At 46.5% G+C, this 17,708-nt stretch overlaps 1 protein-coding gene across 5 annotated transcripts in view; it reads left to right on the forward strand.

Annotated features, from left to right (window-relative positions):
• Positions 1–17,708, forward strand: part of LOC138250553 (probable tRNA methyltransferase 9B) — a 194,870-nt gene that overhangs the window by 126,793 nt on the left and 50,369 nt on the right. For all 5 annotated transcript variants that reach the window (XM_069205547.1, XM_069205542.1, XM_069205543.1 and 2 more), the window contains one exon: positions 12,175–12,375. In XM_069205547.1, coding sequence (XP_069061648.1) covers positions 12,222–12,375 — 154 coding nt within the window. In that variant the 5' untranslated portion in view covers positions 12,175–12,221. The remainder of the gene's footprint in view (positions 1–12,174; positions 12,376–17,708) is intronic.

A 17,708-nucleotide genomic window follows, 5' to 3' on the forward strand; every position in this document is an offset into this window, starting at 1 on the left:
GAAAATGTTGGGGGATCCACGCAAGCCACACCTCCCTGGACTCCTTGGGGTGTCTAGTTTTATAAAATGTCTGGGTTTGGTAGGTTTCCCTAGATGAAGGCCGCACACAGGACCAAAAACATAGGTGCCCTCTCCCCCCCCAAACACAGGTAGTTTTGTAATATATCGTTTTGATGTGCCCACATACGTCCGTGATGTGCCAAACACTAACATTTTGAAAAGAAACACAGTTAGGTTATGTGAAAAAGACCCCTCACCCACCAACCAAGTTGGTGGCATGCTTCATCATCGGGGTCCCACCTGAGGCACCTAGCGTGTCACAGGTGTGCTGCGACGCCTGATTACAGCGGAGCAGGTTTTGTCATTTTTACCACACATACTGGTTGGATTTGGCACGAGGGTGAGTGATGGTTCAGTGGATCAAATTTTACTAACAAGAGCTTTCACAAAAATGAAATGCACTGTTAGTAACTGAAAGGCAAAAAACTGAACCAATGACTCACAGCTCGTGAGCTGTAAAGCCGCGACAAGGCACCAACCGCTTTACAGTCCATTCACACAACTTTCATACATGACACACACAAGGCCATTCACACCGCCAGTCACGGGCCCAGCACATTACAACACTCACATCGACAGACAGCGCCACTCAAGGGCCCATCACTTACATACGCCCACGTGCCTGATACAACAATCACACCAGCTGATGGCAGTGTGTGGACTGGTGTTTGGCTGGCAGTGTGTTGCAGTAGCCAACAGCAAGTCAATATGTACACTCTCAGCCAAGCCCCACTCCACCCACAATGGCATCATTTTTTTTTTTTTTTTTTTTTTTAACAGAGGAACCCCTAACTAAGTAGAAAGAATTACAAAACTACAAACACAAAAGCTCTAACTAAGAACATGACAGAAATGCTAACCATGAAACTAAACACATGAAAATACAAAACAGACATGAGTTTACACTCATGGTTGTTCCCAGAAATTCTTCTGGGTGGGGTAATTCTTAAAACGAGCACCGACACACAGCCCAGGCTTTGAAGGACAATCCGGGCAGTACATTCGAGACTCCCTCCGGATACCTCTTCGAAAACACACTCTACATTTCTTAGCTGGAAAGTCTTTTTTGGGTGTGGGAGGAATGTGCTCCGCAAAGTGGCGATCTTTCAATCTAGCCACATCCTCCACCACTGCTTCTCTAGGAACTCTGGCCTGTTCCACCACAATACGGCTCTCTATCACGGACTCCTGAAATTTCACAAATGTCATCTTTGACTCTGGAGACCTATCCCTAAACACAATAAAAGCATTGAAGGTTGCTAAGTGGAAGAGGTGAAGTGCTAACTTCTTATACCAAACGTAAGACTTACGAATAGCAGTATAAGGTTCCAACCTCTGGTCAACTCTATCTACACCTCCCATGTGCTTATTATAATCTAAAATGCACACAGGTTTGCGCACTTCAGCAACCTGGCCCCAAACAGTCACAGGGGAAGTACTCTCATCATGGATGGTACTTAGCATGTAGACATCCCTCTTATCTGAAAATTTCAAAGCTAGCAGCTCCTCGTTCCGCAAGGCACAGCACTGTCCTCTCTCAAGTTTTTTACAGACAAGCTCCCTTGGATAGCCTTTCCGGTTAGAACGGATTGTGCCACAAGCAACTGTGTCCACTCTAAACAATTCCTTGAACAATTGCACACCAGTGTAGAAGTTATCTACATACAAATGGTGACCTTTGTTGAACAGTCGTCTACCAAGATCCCACACAATTTTCTCAGTAACTCCAAAAGTGGGAGGACAATCAGGGGGGTCAATATTGGAATCCCTACCAGTGTACACACGGAAACTATACACATATCCTGTCCTACTTTCAGACAGCATATACAATTTAATTCCATATTGTGCCCTTTTGCTAGGAATGTACTGCCTAAAAACCAAACGACCCTTGAAGAGGACCAAAGACTCGTCCACACTTAAATCTTTGCCTGGAACATAGACCTCCGAAAACCGATCTACAAAATGATCAAGGACAGGCCTAATCTTAAAAAGACGGTCAGAATCTGGGTGATCTCGTGGCAAGGCTAATGCATTGTCAACAAAATGCAGCATCCTAAGAAGAAGCAAATACCGATTACGACTCATGGTCGCTGGAAATATAGCTGTTGCCATCAAGGGACTAGTAGACCAATAAGAAGCCAGTGACGGCTTCCTTATCAACCCCATCAAAAAAGTCAAACCCCAAAACTTTTTTAACTCCTCCAAATTTGTGGGAATCCACTGGGCAGCTCTAGAGTGTGGCCTAAGTCTAGCAGCGTTGTCCCTCAAATGCTGCTCCGCATACAAATTAGTCTGCTCAACAATCTCTTCCAAAAACACATCATCCATGAATAACTCAAAGAAATTGATAGGCATAAAGTTCTCTGTATTGGCGTTACACCCCGGGAGACCAGTAAAGGCAGGCAACTCTGGCTGCTGCATGTTTGGGGCAACCCAGACATCAGGTCTTATAACGGGAAACCTTTCAGCCCCAGGTTGCTGCACTATTGGCACATCACTGTCCTCCTCTACAACAGGCCCTTCATCTGCACTGAGTGTGGCTTCATCATCAGAAGATTCCCCTCCAAGAGAAACATCACTGCCAGAATCTCTGACTTCCTCCTCTGCCTCAGATGCAGAGTCTGTCTCATAGTCATGATCAGACTGTGACTCAAAAAGCATACCAACCACCTGCTGAGCGGTCATCCTGCGGCTAGCCATGATATCTCCTGCTAAAATTAACTGGACAAATTCACCACCAACAACCAGCACTGTGTAAGACAAGTGACAAAGTGTAGCTTTGTTAGTAAGAGTTTTAAACTCAAAAACTATACCGCTCACTTGCCTGAAAAAGCTTGATTCACCAGCAACTACACAGCAATCACCAATGATATCCCACTAAAAATAAAGAAAGAAAGGCAAATTAGAAATAAGACAAAACAAATATCATTGTGCACAAACCTAAGGACAATTTCACACACAATCCTGCATTTAGTACACCCCCTACAAACATGTCATTCATGCATGGCAACAATACTCCTTTGGAGTAAATTGTTTTTACTTACCTAAAACATGCAACTGTGCAAACTGCAGGTCAACCACCGCCAAAACCGCAAGGAGCCACAGCAAATAAAGCAAAAGCTTTGAACTAGAACAAAAAGGAGGAAAACATTTTTTATCACAAATGCAAAGACTTCTTCAGTTGACAAACACCCCACCATCAAACATTTAGAAATTGGTGCCTAAGTGGATTCTGCCATAGGGGCAGAGGGGCCTACTAATAAAATAGACCTGTCTACCCCAAGGAAGCCAGAAAATACCTTTAGTAGTGTGTCCCCATGGAGAGCGACCCTTGCCAAAGGGGACAGCCCTAAAAAAAAAAAAAAAACACACACAACACTATCCCTGGTGCCTAAGTGGCTTCTGCCCCCCTTGGGGGCAGGTGGGCCTAAGAAAATAGGCCCATCTGCCCCCAGGGGGTGTAGAAATGGGCAACAGGTCAATGCCCCCCTTGGGGGGGGCGCCCCGTGACCAAGGGGACGCCCCCCCACAAAAATAAACAAATAAAAAAAATTCCCTGGCGTTCTAGTAGTTTCTGCCCCCCTTGGGGGCAGACCAGCCTAAAAATAATAGGCTGATCTGTCTCCAAGGGGTGCAGAAATGGCCTGGGTACATGTGCCCCCAAAGTGGGGGGCGACCCTTGCCCAAGGCCCCACCCATCCACTAACACACACACACACACACACACACACTATCCCTGGTGTCTAAGTGGCTTCTGCCCCCCTTGGGGGCAGGTGGGCCTAAGAAAATAGGCCCATCTGCCCCCAGGGGGTGTAGAAATGGGCAACAGGTCAATGCCCCCCTTGGGGGGGCGCCCCGTGACCAAGGGGACGCCCCCCCACAAATATAAACAAATTTAAAAAAATCCCTGGCGTTCTAATAGTTTCTGCCCCCCTTGGGGGCAGACCAGCCTAAAAATAATAGGTTGATCTGTCTCCAAGGGGTGCAGAAATGGCCTGGGTACATGTGCCCCCAAAGTGGGGGGCGACCCTTGCCCAAGGCCCCACCCATCCACTAACACACACACACACACTATCCCTGGTGTCTAAGTGGCTTCTGCCCCCCTTGGGGGCAGGTGGGCCTAAGAAAATAGGCCCATCTGCCCCCAGGGGGTGTAGAAATGGGCAACAGGTCAATGCCCCCCTTGGGGGGGCGCCCCGTGACCAAGGGGACGCCCCCCCACAAAAATAAACAAATAAAAAAAAATCCCTGGCGTTCTAGTAGTTTCTGCCCCCCTTGGGGGCAGACCAGCCTAAAAATAATAGGCTGATCTGCCCTCAAGGGGGGCAGAAATGGCCCTAAAAGACATGCCTCCCAAAGGGGAGCGGCCCTTGCCCAAGGGGGCGCCCCCCCATCCACTACACACACAATCCCTGGTGCCTAAGAGGCTTCTGCCCCCCTTGGGGGCAGATGGACCTAAAAAAAATAGGCCGATTTGCCCCCAAGGGGGGCAGGAAAGGCCAACAGTTCTCTGCCCCCTTGGGGGGGAGCCCCTTGCCCAAGGGGGCACCCCCCCCACACAAATACACATAAAAATAAAAAACCCTGGTGATCTAGTGTTTTCTGCCCCCCTTGGGGGCAGATCTGGCTAAAAAGTAGCCAATCTGCCCTCAAGGGGGGCAGAAATGGCCCGAAAAGACATGCCCCCCAAAGGGGAGCGACCCTTGCCCAAGGGGGCGCCCCCCATCCACTACACACACAATCCCTGGTGCCTAAGTGGCTTCTGCCCCCCTTGGGGGCAGATGGACCTAAAAAAAATAGGCCGATCTGCCCCCAAGGGGGGCAGAAAAGGCCAACAGTTCTCTGCCCCCTTGGGGGGGGCGCCCCTTGCCCAAGGGGGCACCCCCAACACATAAATGCAAAAAAAAAAAATAATCCCTGGTGATCTAGTGTTTTCTGCCCCCCTTGGGGGCAGATCTGGCTGAAAAGTAGCCAATCTGCCCCCAAGGGGGGCAGAAATGGCCGTAGTAATTGCCCCCCTAAAGGGGAGCGACCCTTGCCCAAGGGGCCGCTCCCCGCGTGCCAAAAACAGTAAAAAAACAATAAAGATAACAAATCCCTGGTGTCTAGTGGGCATTCCTGCTGCCCGATCGCAATGCGATCGGGCAGCAGGAATGCTCAAAGAGACACCGGGGAAAAGGAAAAGCCTTTCCTTTTCCCCGGTGCCTCTTTAGCCCCAACCCCCCACCCACCGGGAAGAGGAACTCACCTCTTGACTCGTCGCCGCACAGGAAGCAAATGGCTTCCTGTGCGGCGAGGATCCCATAATGAAGTCAGCGCGCAATCGCGCGCTGACGTCATTATGGGGGGGTCGGGGGTGGAAGGGGAAGGGCTTCCCCTTCCATCCCCGACTTTGGGGGGTGGGAGGGAAGCACACAGAGGGAGCGAGAGCGCTCCCTCTGGGCTGTGTGCCGAGGACGTAGTGGTTACGTCATCGGCACAGCAGCACTGTGCCGGGGGACGTAACCACTACGTCCGCGGCACAGAAGGGGTTAAATATGTTTCATGCCTTAATGTATGGTAGACATTATTAGCACACACCTTGACTTGAGGGAAGTCTTCTAAAGAACAACTAAACTCTTAATATGAGCAGATATGCCACTGTAAAATGTTATCATGGCTAGTAATAGCTGTTAAATGTTTTCCTGTCTCGTATAAAGTGATTGTATGTTGCTGATGTGTGTTTTTTTTTTTTTTTTTTTTTTTTTTAAGAGGACCAATATTAGTGAACTGTTCGGGAATGGAACTGCTCTGATCTAATGCCCTGCTCCCTTCCTTCTTGCAAAGCCTATTTTATTATTTTTATTTTTCCAAAACAAATGCATTTACTTATAGTTTTAGAGCATTTTAAGATGGGCATTAGGAACTTGAATTACAAATTCATCCAGTGCTTTCATATGAGGCACATGTTTAGCAATGTAAACCTGCCTTCAGTGGCATCCAAGAGCTCACCTCAGTATTTAAATCGTTCAGTGCACTGCTGCAGTTATCAATCATCTGCTTCTTTCTGTTACTTAAAGAATAATGCTCCTATTCTCCTGCAGTAAAAGCACCCAGCCTTTGTCTTACACCTCTCCATTATTTTGGTCTTAATGGTGGTGATCATGTTTCTATAGAGCCTCAACAGATGCCTCAATTATGTTTGTGGTTTATTTTGGCCCGGCTCTAGTTTAACTCACTCTATTATATTCGTGGAGCACAATTACTCAATCTATTGCAAGGAATGAATGAAGACAGTTTGTGTTTTCACTTCATCTTATGCAGCGGTCACAGGCGGAGCTTAGGACAATAAACATTACTTGGAGCATGGTAGTTTGAATTTTTATTATTTATCAAACCATAGAGCTCATAAAAAGAACCCAAAAAATTATTCTGTCTAGGAGGGGCGAGGTACTAGGAACCGATTTGGTAAAAGTGGTCGCAGATTTCAAACTGTCTTAGCAGTACAATTTTTATTTTGCTAACCAACCCATCTTCTTGTATGTTTATTCTTAAAACCACCATTCATAGTGGTCCTTAATTGCAAATTGTGCCCTACAAGAATTGGCTACAATCTCAGGAATAGTAGTCTGATAGGGTCTGTAGTCCAGGCCAATGTGTATGTGATTGCTTTTCAATGAATCCCTTTGGTGCCGTGGACCAAACCATTACGTCCAGCACCTGGCACACAGGGGGAGTGCTAGCACTCTCCCTGTGGGCCTCCCCCACCCATCCCTCCTAGGCAGGTATGGCAGCTGAATCGCTGTCGCTGCCACCCTCACCCACCTCCTCCCCCCCCGTGACATCTGATGATGTCAGCGCTCGATTACGCTGACCTCATCAGAAGTCGATTCCAACACGGCAGAGGAGAAACTGAGTAATTTCTCCTCAAGACAGGGGAAGGGGAGGTCGGAGAGGCATGAAAAGGAAAGGAAAAGTCTTTAGCGATCGTGCTGCAGGAATGCCCACTAGACCCCAGGAAGTTTGTTCACTTGTAGTAAACAAATAAGGGGAGCGGCCCCTTGGGCAAGGGTCACTCCCCTGGGGGGCAATATTATTTTAGGCCATTTATGTCCCCCTTGGGGGCAGATTGGCCTATTATTATTAGGCCAACCTGCCCCCAAGGGGGTGGGGGGCAGAATCCACTACACACCAGGGATTTTTTTATTATTACTACTTTACATAAGGGGAGCGACCCCTTGGGCAAGGGTTCCTCCCCATCGTGACACATTACTTAGGCCAAAGGGGAGCAGAAACCAATTAGGCACCAGGGATGTGTGTGTGTTTGTGTGTGTATGTATGTTTGTGTGTGTGTTTGTGGCACATTACTGATGGCCATTTCTGCCCCCCTGCCTATTTTTGTAACGCCCATCTGACCCCAAGGGGGGGCAAAAAGCCCACTAGACACCAGGGAATTATAAATAAAAATCCAATCCCCAGGGAAGAGGGGGTGCAGAAAGCCTACTAGATGCCAGGGAATTAAAAACAAAAAATAAAGGGGTATGGGCTACCACCCAGTATGTGCATGGTTATGCTCCCCACCCCACCCCAGCTGAAGGGGAACAGTCTTTCAGCTCCCTCCTACACACTAAAGGATCTTATCCCAAGGGTAAGCAAGAGGGCATTTGATTATTTTGGGTTTTAATTTTATTTTTGGGCCAAGAGAGCTTGGCTAACTCCCAATATCTTCCCCCTTGGAATGGTGAGCAGCTGCATTTTTTGGACTTTGGGACGTTGCTACCTAGAAAAGTCTACCAGACCTAGACACATCTGAAAACCGGCATTGTCGCATCTATGCTGATAAAAATTCGGCCCCACTTTGGCTCTTTTGGACCCGCTTTGGTTCCCTCTCAATTTCAACATGTTTTTGGCCCTTCCCTGTCATGGACAGTTGGCCTACCTACACAAGTGAGGTATAATTTTTATTGGGAGATGGAGGGTAACGTTGGGTGAAAGGAAATATGATTTCTTCTTTTTTTTTTTTTTTTTTTTTTTTTAAGCTAAATGTGAGATTTGCTGACGATTCTGGGTAAGAAAACACTGGAGGATCCACCCACGTCACACCTCCCTAGACACCCACGGGTGTCTAGTTTTCAGAAATGTCTGTGTTTGGTAGGTTTCCCCAGATGACGGCTGAGCCCAAGATCAAAAACGCAGGTGCTGCCCCTGCAAATATAGGTAGTTTTGTAATAGATCATTTTGATGTGTCCATGCTGTGTTTTGGACCCTTTACTGTTGTGGGCACTAGGCCTACTCACACAATTAAGGTACAAATTGTATGAGGAGATGTGGGGGAATGCTGGGTGGAAGGAAGTTTGTGGCTCCTCTCAGATTCTAGAACTTTGCAGCACCGAAATGTGAGGAAAAAATGTTTTTAGCCACGCTTTGAGATTTGCAAAGTATTCTGGGTAACAAAACCCAGTGAAAACCCCACAAGCCACCCGATTGTGCTCACGTTGTGTTTTGGGGCATTTCCTGCAGTGGGCACTATGCCTACCAACACAAGTGAGGTACCATTTTTATCGGGAGACTTGGGTAATGCAGGGTGGAAGGGAGTTTGTGGCTTCTCTCAGATTCCTGAACTTTCCATTACCAAAATGTGAGGAAAACATGTTTTTTTGTAAGCATAACTAGCTTTGGCATAGGCAGCAGGTCTGGCCTTGGCAAGCTTGAGACTTATTTTTCCAAACACATCCAATGGGCATTAGAAGTTTAAACGTAATAATAAGTAAAAACAACACTGTTTAAAGCATTGGTAAGTCTGCAGTTTATCCTTTACCATTTGTAACACACCAAAGAGGAACTCAAAATCTAAGAGTAATGATAAGCAAAATGAGACCATCTAAAGGTTATGGGAATGTTTGCAAAAAGGGGAATAACAAATAATCCTTTGCAAAATCAAATAAAAGAAACAATAAATCAAAGTGGAGCCAGCCAGCCCCGGTACTGAAGCGGATTGACTTTCAGACTGGTGTGCACAGACTAAGGCCCTCATTTGGACCCCAGTGGTCTTTTTCCAAGACCGCCGAGGTACCGCCAGGCCGAAGACCGCCAGTGCAGCAGTATCCCTCCCAGCGTATCATGACTGCTGCCAGCCCTCTGCCCTTTTCTGGATGGAAAGCCGCCAGCAGCCATACTGGTGGTCGGCGGTGAAGTGGAGGCTGCTCCACCGCCACATCACCAGAACACCGCCCACCGAATCACAAACCAGGATTCGGCGTGGTGGTGTTCTGGTGACGGCGAGCTGGTGGCGGAGCAGCCCCCATGGATCCTGTTCCAACCCCGGAGGATCACCGGACAAGGTAAGGTGATCATCTGTTAGGGGAGGGGGGCAGAGGGGTGTTGTGTGCGGGCATAGGTGTGTGCGTGTGAGTGTGTAGAGGTGGTGTGTAAGTGCGTGAATGCATGCAGGGTGTGTGTTGTGTGTATGGGAAATGTGTGCGTATATGTCTGTGTCTGCGTGTATGTGTATTAGTTGTGTGAGCGTGCGTGTACGGGGTGGGGGGGTGTGGATGTTTTGGGGGGCCGGGGTGGGGAGGGGGTCCTGCCACCTTTTGGAGGGTGGTGGGGGGTCATGGGGTTGGGGGGAGGATTCTGGGGAGGGGGACGGATGTAGGGGGAGACCCCTATCACTGCCTGGGAGCAAATTTCCTGGCACTGATAGTGCCTACCGCCATGGATTTTGTGGTGGTAGAAAACCCCACGAAATCCATGACGGTATGCGGGGTCCTGATACTGTCGGCAGTCTAGTGACGGCCACCGGGCTGGAGACCGAAGTCTCCAGGCCAGCTGGCGTCCCACCCTGGCCGTCACAGTGTAGAAGTGACGGTTTTGCATGGCGGTAACCGCCATGCTTGTAATTTAATTTTTTTTTTCTGCTGGTCTGTTGCCGATATTACCGCCACTTCTACACCGACCGCCAGGGTTGTAATGAGAGCCTAAATGCCATCACACACAGTTAAGAGATCCAATGGGAGAAATGGGCTTACTTATTGTCCCATGCTGTCTGCCATGGTGGGCGAAAGCAAAATGTGAATGACACTTGAACAGAATAATGGATGAATAGGACAGACCAAAAAACCCTGTATTTAAATGCACATATTGTACATATGTGCAAACGGTGTACGTGTTCTGCTGAAACGATTCTAACATGTTTTACTACCTATTTAGGAGCACTGTTGGATAGTATAACGATTAAATTATAATGAGTGATCAAAACAGCAGATGATCTACCTGCTCTATTGATAAAAAATAATGTAGATTGGTAGACTAAGATTGTGGCAATTTTGTTTATAGCTATAACAAAGACAGGCATAGCACCAGAAAGCTGGAATGGGGCCGTCATTAAACCTATCCATAAAAAGGGTCCCGTCCTAGACCCTAAGATTTACAGATTGATAAGTCTTATGGACTTGGTGGACAAAGTCTTTAGTAAATCTTAAAAAGATATAAAGAGTGGACAGATCAGGAATGATTGATACTCATGGAACTAGGTGGTTTTGAAGCCGGACACTTCACCATAGACAATTACTTTGTAGCAAGGAAGACAATTGACTTGAAAGCCAATCTTTTTTGCTGCTTTGTAGACTTTCAACCGGCCTTCGATTTGGTGAACCTTGAGATACCTTGTGCTGACCTGGATTAGATAGGGATGCATAATGGCTTGCTAAGTACACTTAAAAAAAAACTCCATCAGGGGAATTGGGCGCAGGTGAAACTGGACAAGGACTGCCCCCTATCCATTGAAATCAAGATATGGAATGGTCTAAGGCAGGGCTGTGGGTTGGCCCAACTCGGTTTGTATTATATTTAAAGGACCTTTCAAAAGTCTGAAAGGGATCTGCCTTATTTTCCCCCAGGATAGGGGGGCACTATATACTGTGACTGCTATACGCAGATGACCTAGTCATAATGGATATGACCCAAATTGGGATCCAGCGGAAGTTAAATGTTTTTACAGGGCAAGTGGGGTGAGAGCGGGCACACTAATGGGTGAAACAGTGGCATGTATCCACTGAGGACAGTGTAACTACAGGTGCATGTCCACCTGCCACCCAAGTGGTATGAATGGTAACCCTAATTGGATACCATAACCCTGCATTGAGAGAACAAGGCAAGTTAATAGACTCCACCTACATGCAAGTATTGGCACAGCATGCGTGTTTGTCTATGTTGAAGTGACTGAGTTGCCATCGGGTAGCACAATGTTAGATTTCCTGACAAATGCACTGGACCATGTAGGCCATAGGATAGGGGCTGGAACATGTTGAAAGTATGAGAGAGGATCATAGGACCATAATATCCTAGTTATCCCCTCCAAGGTGATTTTAACATATACCCACTCTGACCACTAATAAAGGGACACCTAGGCCAGCATGAGTTATTCTTATCTTCTTGGTTTCCCCCCCATAGGAATAATAGTAAAAGTGCTCCCTGGAATACGGTTGAGCCCACCCTGGCATTTTGAGGCTGGGGTGGACCAGATAATGAAGCATGACACTATTAGAGTGGGTGAGGGTCACATATAAAAAGAAAAGGATTTTCTTTTTCTAAAAGAATACTTGGATTTTGTTTAGGAGAGGAGTTTCTCAGGTTTAGATTGGGGATAGCTTTTTTGTGATGTTTTTACAAGTACTTTAAGATGATGAAACTGGTAGCTAATGAGTATGCATTTCTCATCTAACATAAAGTGGAAAAAGCATTTTGAAGTGAAGAAAACTAATGCTATGCACACCAAAATGTGAACAAACAAATTTAGGAAGGGGTATAGTGTGACTAATTTGATACCAGTTATCTTGTACTTTCCAATCAGTAGAACTTTGTCTCAAAAGGAACACTCATGATAATGTTTCACTGACCATATTTGCCATCGAACTCCTTTTATATTACCTTCCTAAGCATGCTTGAAACCCTCAAATACTCTGATAGCTCTAAATAGTCAGTGAAAAGATATAAGGTTTTCAAAACGTGCCAGCTCTCTCTGGGTTTTAGACGACAGACGCAGTGTGTGCTACGTTATGACTTGAGGTCTTTCCTGGGCTTGTATGCTTTGTCTTGCACCTCATTCCAACTCTCTAATATTACTTTTAACTTTAGGTTTTTAAAAATGAACAAGCGTAAGTGACACCTCTGCTCACTTCACCATGGAGAAGGAGGCGAGTGTCCTGGAAAGGGACCATGTTCATAGTGTCTATGAGAAGATTGCTCCCTACTTCAGTGATGCCCGATACAAAGCTTGGCCGAAGGTCCAAGAATTCTTGCTAGCCCAGGAGCCAGGAAGCTTGATTGCTGATATTGGTAAGTTTTGTTATAGTTTTACATTGTAAACAACCTGGATGTTATGAACTTAAACAGACTGCATGCTGATCATCTGCTGCCCAGAGCGTAACAATAAAAGTATCTCCTATTGTTTCAAACTCGATTTTGTTTATCCAGAAACATTATCAACATGTAAAATGCCCTCTGTAAGCAATTCCACCTACTCTGTGAGCCTCCTCCACTTTTTAGGTCTTGCAGCATTCAGGTTCAGCCATTTTTTAAAGAGCTTTGATATTAGTATATCAAAAAGTATAAGGATGTACAGAGAGAGAACAATGTTCAGCAAACACAGGGTTAACAATGACTTATGGAGACAATCTCAGGGAGTTAAGGCAAGTACTGGGCAATGATCAGAACCACACCAACAGGTCACACTGGGCGGCGCTAGAGTGGCTGGGTGCAGTAAGGCGTCGGGTGCAATAAAGCATTGGGTGCCCAATGGTTTACTACGGGAGTCTAACCCCATGACAAACAGGCTGCAAGTTCTGGCTGGGAAGCCAGTCTGGGACAACAAAGGGGTAAGTAGTAGACCTGGGTGCTCGAGGACATAGCTGCACCTTTGGTCCTCTTCTCTTGTGCCCACGGGCGATGGATGCAGGGCTATCATTAGGCATTGGGTTTTCACATCTGGGAGCACTCGCTGTCATGGGGTTCTGTGTGTTGAGGCTGCAGGGGTCGGCCCATGGTGGACTTGAGCTCTTACGAGTCGGGGAACGTTGTTGGACCAGTGACCATCCCAGCAGAGGTCAGGGTGCAGTGCTTGCTGTTTTAACTGTCAGACTTGTTTCTCTCCAAGCCTGTGGGAGAGGGGGCCTGCATGCAGAGCCTGCAGATGCCATAGGGAGAGTTCATAGTGGGTGAGAATACACTGGATTGGGTCCCTGGGCAGCCGGGGACCCAGTTTGGCACAGTCTGTTCACTTAACCTCAGGTCATGTGCATCTGGTGCAGCGGTCACTTCTGGTGTTGGGTTTCCAGGGTTCCAGCAGCTGCAGAGTCTTTTCATTGGAGTTTCTTTTTGCAGGGCAAGTCCGGTGCCCACGGGAGACTGGAGTCTGTATTGAAGGCTGTACAAGTTGGCTTCTTGTGCAGGATCCTTCAAGGTCAGCAGGCAGGCTGGAGGGGCTGGTTCCAGGTCAGCTGCTTCTTCTTTTCCTCTTCTGCAGACGCAACTCTTATTTTTGTCTTCTTAGGTATTTAGGTGACGCCCTGAACCCTAGAACTTAGATTTCATTCATCTAATTTTGGTGCATTGCAGGGACTGCCAGGCGGTAGCTAATGGGTTGACCACCTCAAGGGTGATTACACCCTTCTTATGGCCACTTCTGCTGGGAAGTTGGCATAACCCTAACCCTATTAGCCTAATTTCTTCCAAGCAAGATGGAGGAATTTGAAAAGTAGTGACTACTTCAACTCGTCCACCTTAGGGGTGGTTCTGGCATGAAGTGGGCACTCCTCCTAATTTAACTAATTTTCCTGCCAGTGCTGCCACCAAAAGTGGGGTCAGGGCATGGGGCTGGTCACCTCTACCATCTGAAGAGACCTGGGTCAGTGAGGGCTTATTATTCTTAGATGTTTGATACCAAACATAAGCCATCATGTAGTTGGGGAACTCGTAATGACCAGTGTCAAGCACATGCATTTAAAATGGCTTTCCTGGACATTTACTATGTCTGGGAATCAACAAAGACATAGCAGGGGCATATCTGCTAGTGCAGATATGCCCTCACATGTAATATAATGCACCCTGCCTTAAGGCTGTAAGGCCTGCTAGAGGGGTGACTTACATATATTGCTTGTAGTTTTTAAGAGACTGCCATGTTATGTTGTCCATTTTGGAAGCACCTTATCACGCAGCCTGCAATGACAGTCTGCAAGGTTGGTGCTGGGTCCCTCAGAGTGGCACAAGTTGTGCTGCAGATCTGAGGGGCCATCTTCAGTACCCATGCCCTAGGTACCAGGGGTACCATTTACTAGGGGCTTACAGGGGGCTGAAGGGTCTGGTCACTACGGGATCAAGTGACCAGGTGTCTTGTTGGGGAGGGACACTCACACTGGGGACCTGGTTAGCAGGAACCCAGTGCACTTCAGTCAAAGTTGCATCTAAAAACCAGGCAAAGAGTGTTGTTGGGGGAGGTGGTACCACAACCAGAAAAAATCTCCTCTACACCAGGGGGAGCAAAAGCCCTTTCCCAAGGGGACGCTCCCCCTCCTTGGTGTCTAGTGGTAGATTCGTGCTTGGGGCTTGTCCTCCTGCAGTGATCCCAAGCAGCGATCCACTAGAGAAAGGTACCATTGGAAAGGGGAGGTTATCCTCTTTCCATTGATACCTTTTCGATCTGCATCAGTGCACAGGGGGGCTGAGATAGCCCTGTGAGCAAGGATAAAGTTAAATGAGCCGACCAGCTTACTTCACGGTCATTTTCATTGAAATGACATCAGTGTGCCTTATTGTCATTTCAGTAAAAAACTACAAAAGGGCTCAGGAATTATGGAAGCTCCTCCCAAGGCTATTTTCAGTTTGAGGAAACACCTCTGGTGCCTGCAGCAGTGGGATTTCCTTCCTAGTGTGCGCGAACGGCTTAGAGCTGTCCTCCCTCCGCACACGAGCACCGGTGCAGAGGATGACTTTGAGCCGTACTCCGCACCGAATGGGCTAAGGAGAAGCACGAACATGCATATAAACCGCTCAGCCCAAAAAGTGTACCGTATCAATAGCAGTACATTTGTTCTTTGATTTGTATTCTTTCTTTAAGCAACTATACAATTCAGTTTAAAAACAATTTGCACACCGCTGAATATCCGAAAAAATGCTACTTTTAGGTGTATTGTATATTACACAATTCACTTAGGAGGGTAAACTGGCGCTGAAGCAAGAGCTGTATGGCTGAGCTGGGGGGTGGGCTAGGTGAAAAACCAGCTCTTAAGTTTCTTGCAGAAATCGAAAACTGAGGAGAAGGTTCTGATGTGCAGGGTTAAATCGTTGGAGGACTTAAAAGTGAGGTAGAAGAAGGCACAACCTCTGGATCTGATTCTGTGTATGTGGAGGTGGGGTGAGTGAAAATAAGAGTCTGGCTCAGCGTAGGTGTCTGGTAGGTTAGTGAAGTCTTTTGCAGTTGTTGAGGTATGTCGGTTGCCAGGAGGGGAGTGGGTCCAGGTTCAGCAGGCTACCAGGCAGAATGCCACAGCGAGGTGTTGTTACCAAAGATTACCACTTCTGACTTGCCTGTACTGAGCTTGAGGCAGTTTTTTTTTTTTTTCATGTAATGGTGGAGTGTTCAATGGATTCTATGACGACGATCGCGATTCTGCCTCTGGATCCGTTTGTCCTGTCATGTTGTGCTAGGTTATCTGGGGCGAGAAGGGAGTCATTCATGTTTCAGTAGCAAAGAGCAAGTCTGGTGAGGGGTTGGGTAGCAGATCCCAATTTCTATGTCGTGTTTAGTAAGGGAGTAAATGTTGAGGATTATACAGGAGAGGGAGTGGTGTGGTGTAGTGGGGGGTTGTGTGTGTATGTGGTTGTGTGTTGGGTGTTTGTGGTTTCGTAGGGGGGAGTGAGGTGGGTGCCAGAAAGTGCATTTGAAATGGCAGGTGGCGTATGAAAAAACACTTTAGTGTTATGTTCTGAGGCCCAGCCCGTGAAAATGTTACCAGGATTCTGGACATGGAGGGATGCTGTGGGGTAGCGATGGGGATAAGGAAGTGGGTAGGAGGAGGGGTTCTGGTGAGTGCACAGACAAGGGTGCAAACAGGCACAGCTGAGCTGCAGAATCCATAAATGAAGACAGTCAAAGCTGGAAACTAGTGCTTTCTTCCTATGGAGATGGATGATGGGAAATTCAATGGTGTCACTCTTATGTTGTATGTATTAGTATAGTGCATAACTCACATTGGAAGGTATCCTGACACCGAAGGAGTTGTATGGGCCGAACCAGGGTCTGGTCTTTTGAAGAGCCAGATACTTAGTTTCTTGCATAATTAAAGGATTTAGGAGGAGGCTAAGATTTGCAGGGGTAGGTTGTTTCAGGCTGTAGGAGAAGCCATGACCACCTGAACTGCTTCTGTGTATGCAGGTGGGGGAGGATGTGTGAGTAGGAGTTGAGCTTAGGTGTGTGGAAGTTTATGCATGTTTTGAGGTATGTGGGGGAGCATGTTTGTAAAATATAGTGTGTGTGTGAGGAGTTTGAAAACCTGCTCATTTGTGAGCAGTGCTGGAGCTCTTTGAGGTCTGGGTGCTGTGAGTGTAGGGTGGGAGGTTAAGGATGATCCTGGCCGCAGAGTTTTGTATGATCTGGAGTCTTCTGGTCAGTTGAGCATTGATTTCAGTATTTAAGTAGGGGCGCATGTAGGATGGGAAATCCAATGATGTTAACGTCCTGTGCAAATGGATGAAGGAAAATTAGTCCTTTTGCTCGACTTCTTCTTTTAAAGGCCATTGACAAGGCTAAAAGTCTAACTGCCAATGTCTGCTGTATGAACTTTACACTCGCTTTTTCTCTCACTTTTCAACCTGATTAAATGTTCAACATTTTTGGGATCACAGGGTAAAATTATAAACCCAACTTGCTGGGTACCATTCAAAGTAAAGAAATATCCTAGTTTTCCAAAGTTTTGTTTTTTTCACTATCCCTGACATGCAAGCATGGTAACTATTGTATATAGTTAATCCAGTGTAAAATAGAGCCTCGCTCATCCCTTGAAAACCAAAGGAAGTACAATACCCAGCTTCAACCATGATGAAAAAATAAAAAAATAAAATGTGTTGAATGTAAATTCTCGAGTAGAATTTAAGATTAAGACATAGATAAGCCTGATAACATGAACAGCAGAGAGCCAAATGATTTTAAATCAGTTCCTACTCAAAATGTTCCCTGTGGGTTTCCATAAACGATTTTACTTATTTAGATTTTTATTTGCACTATTGGTTCTAGTGCAGCTACCCTTTAGGTTTCTTTTACCCACTATACACGTTGTCTTCGATCTGATTGGCCTCTGCCAATTTACACCACAGGCAACAATATGCCTTACAAGAAGACATTCTTGATAGTAGCATGGTGTAATACATTTGATGTAGCATTAGAAAATACTGATTCCCGTATGACACTGATATACACATGGTTATATCAAGGTAGATTCTTTCTGAGCACAACTAGGCTCTAAATAGACACCTTTACTGCCCACCTGGATTTAAGATCCAAACTGCAATTATAATCTTCAAAATTAGGTCTAGAATAAAACTGTTATTCTGTCGTAATGAGCATGCATCTATCAGAATGTAATGTTAGTGAATCACTATGAACTTTCAGATTTGGG

Source organism: Pleurodeles waltl, chromosome 8, assembly GCF_031143425.1.
Source record: "Pleurodeles waltl isolate 20211129_DDA chromosome 8, aPleWal1.hap1.20221129, whole genome shotgun sequence".
Taxonomy (NCBI): Eukaryota; Metazoa; Chordata; class Amphibia; order Caudata; family Salamandridae; genus Pleurodeles; species Pleurodeles waltl.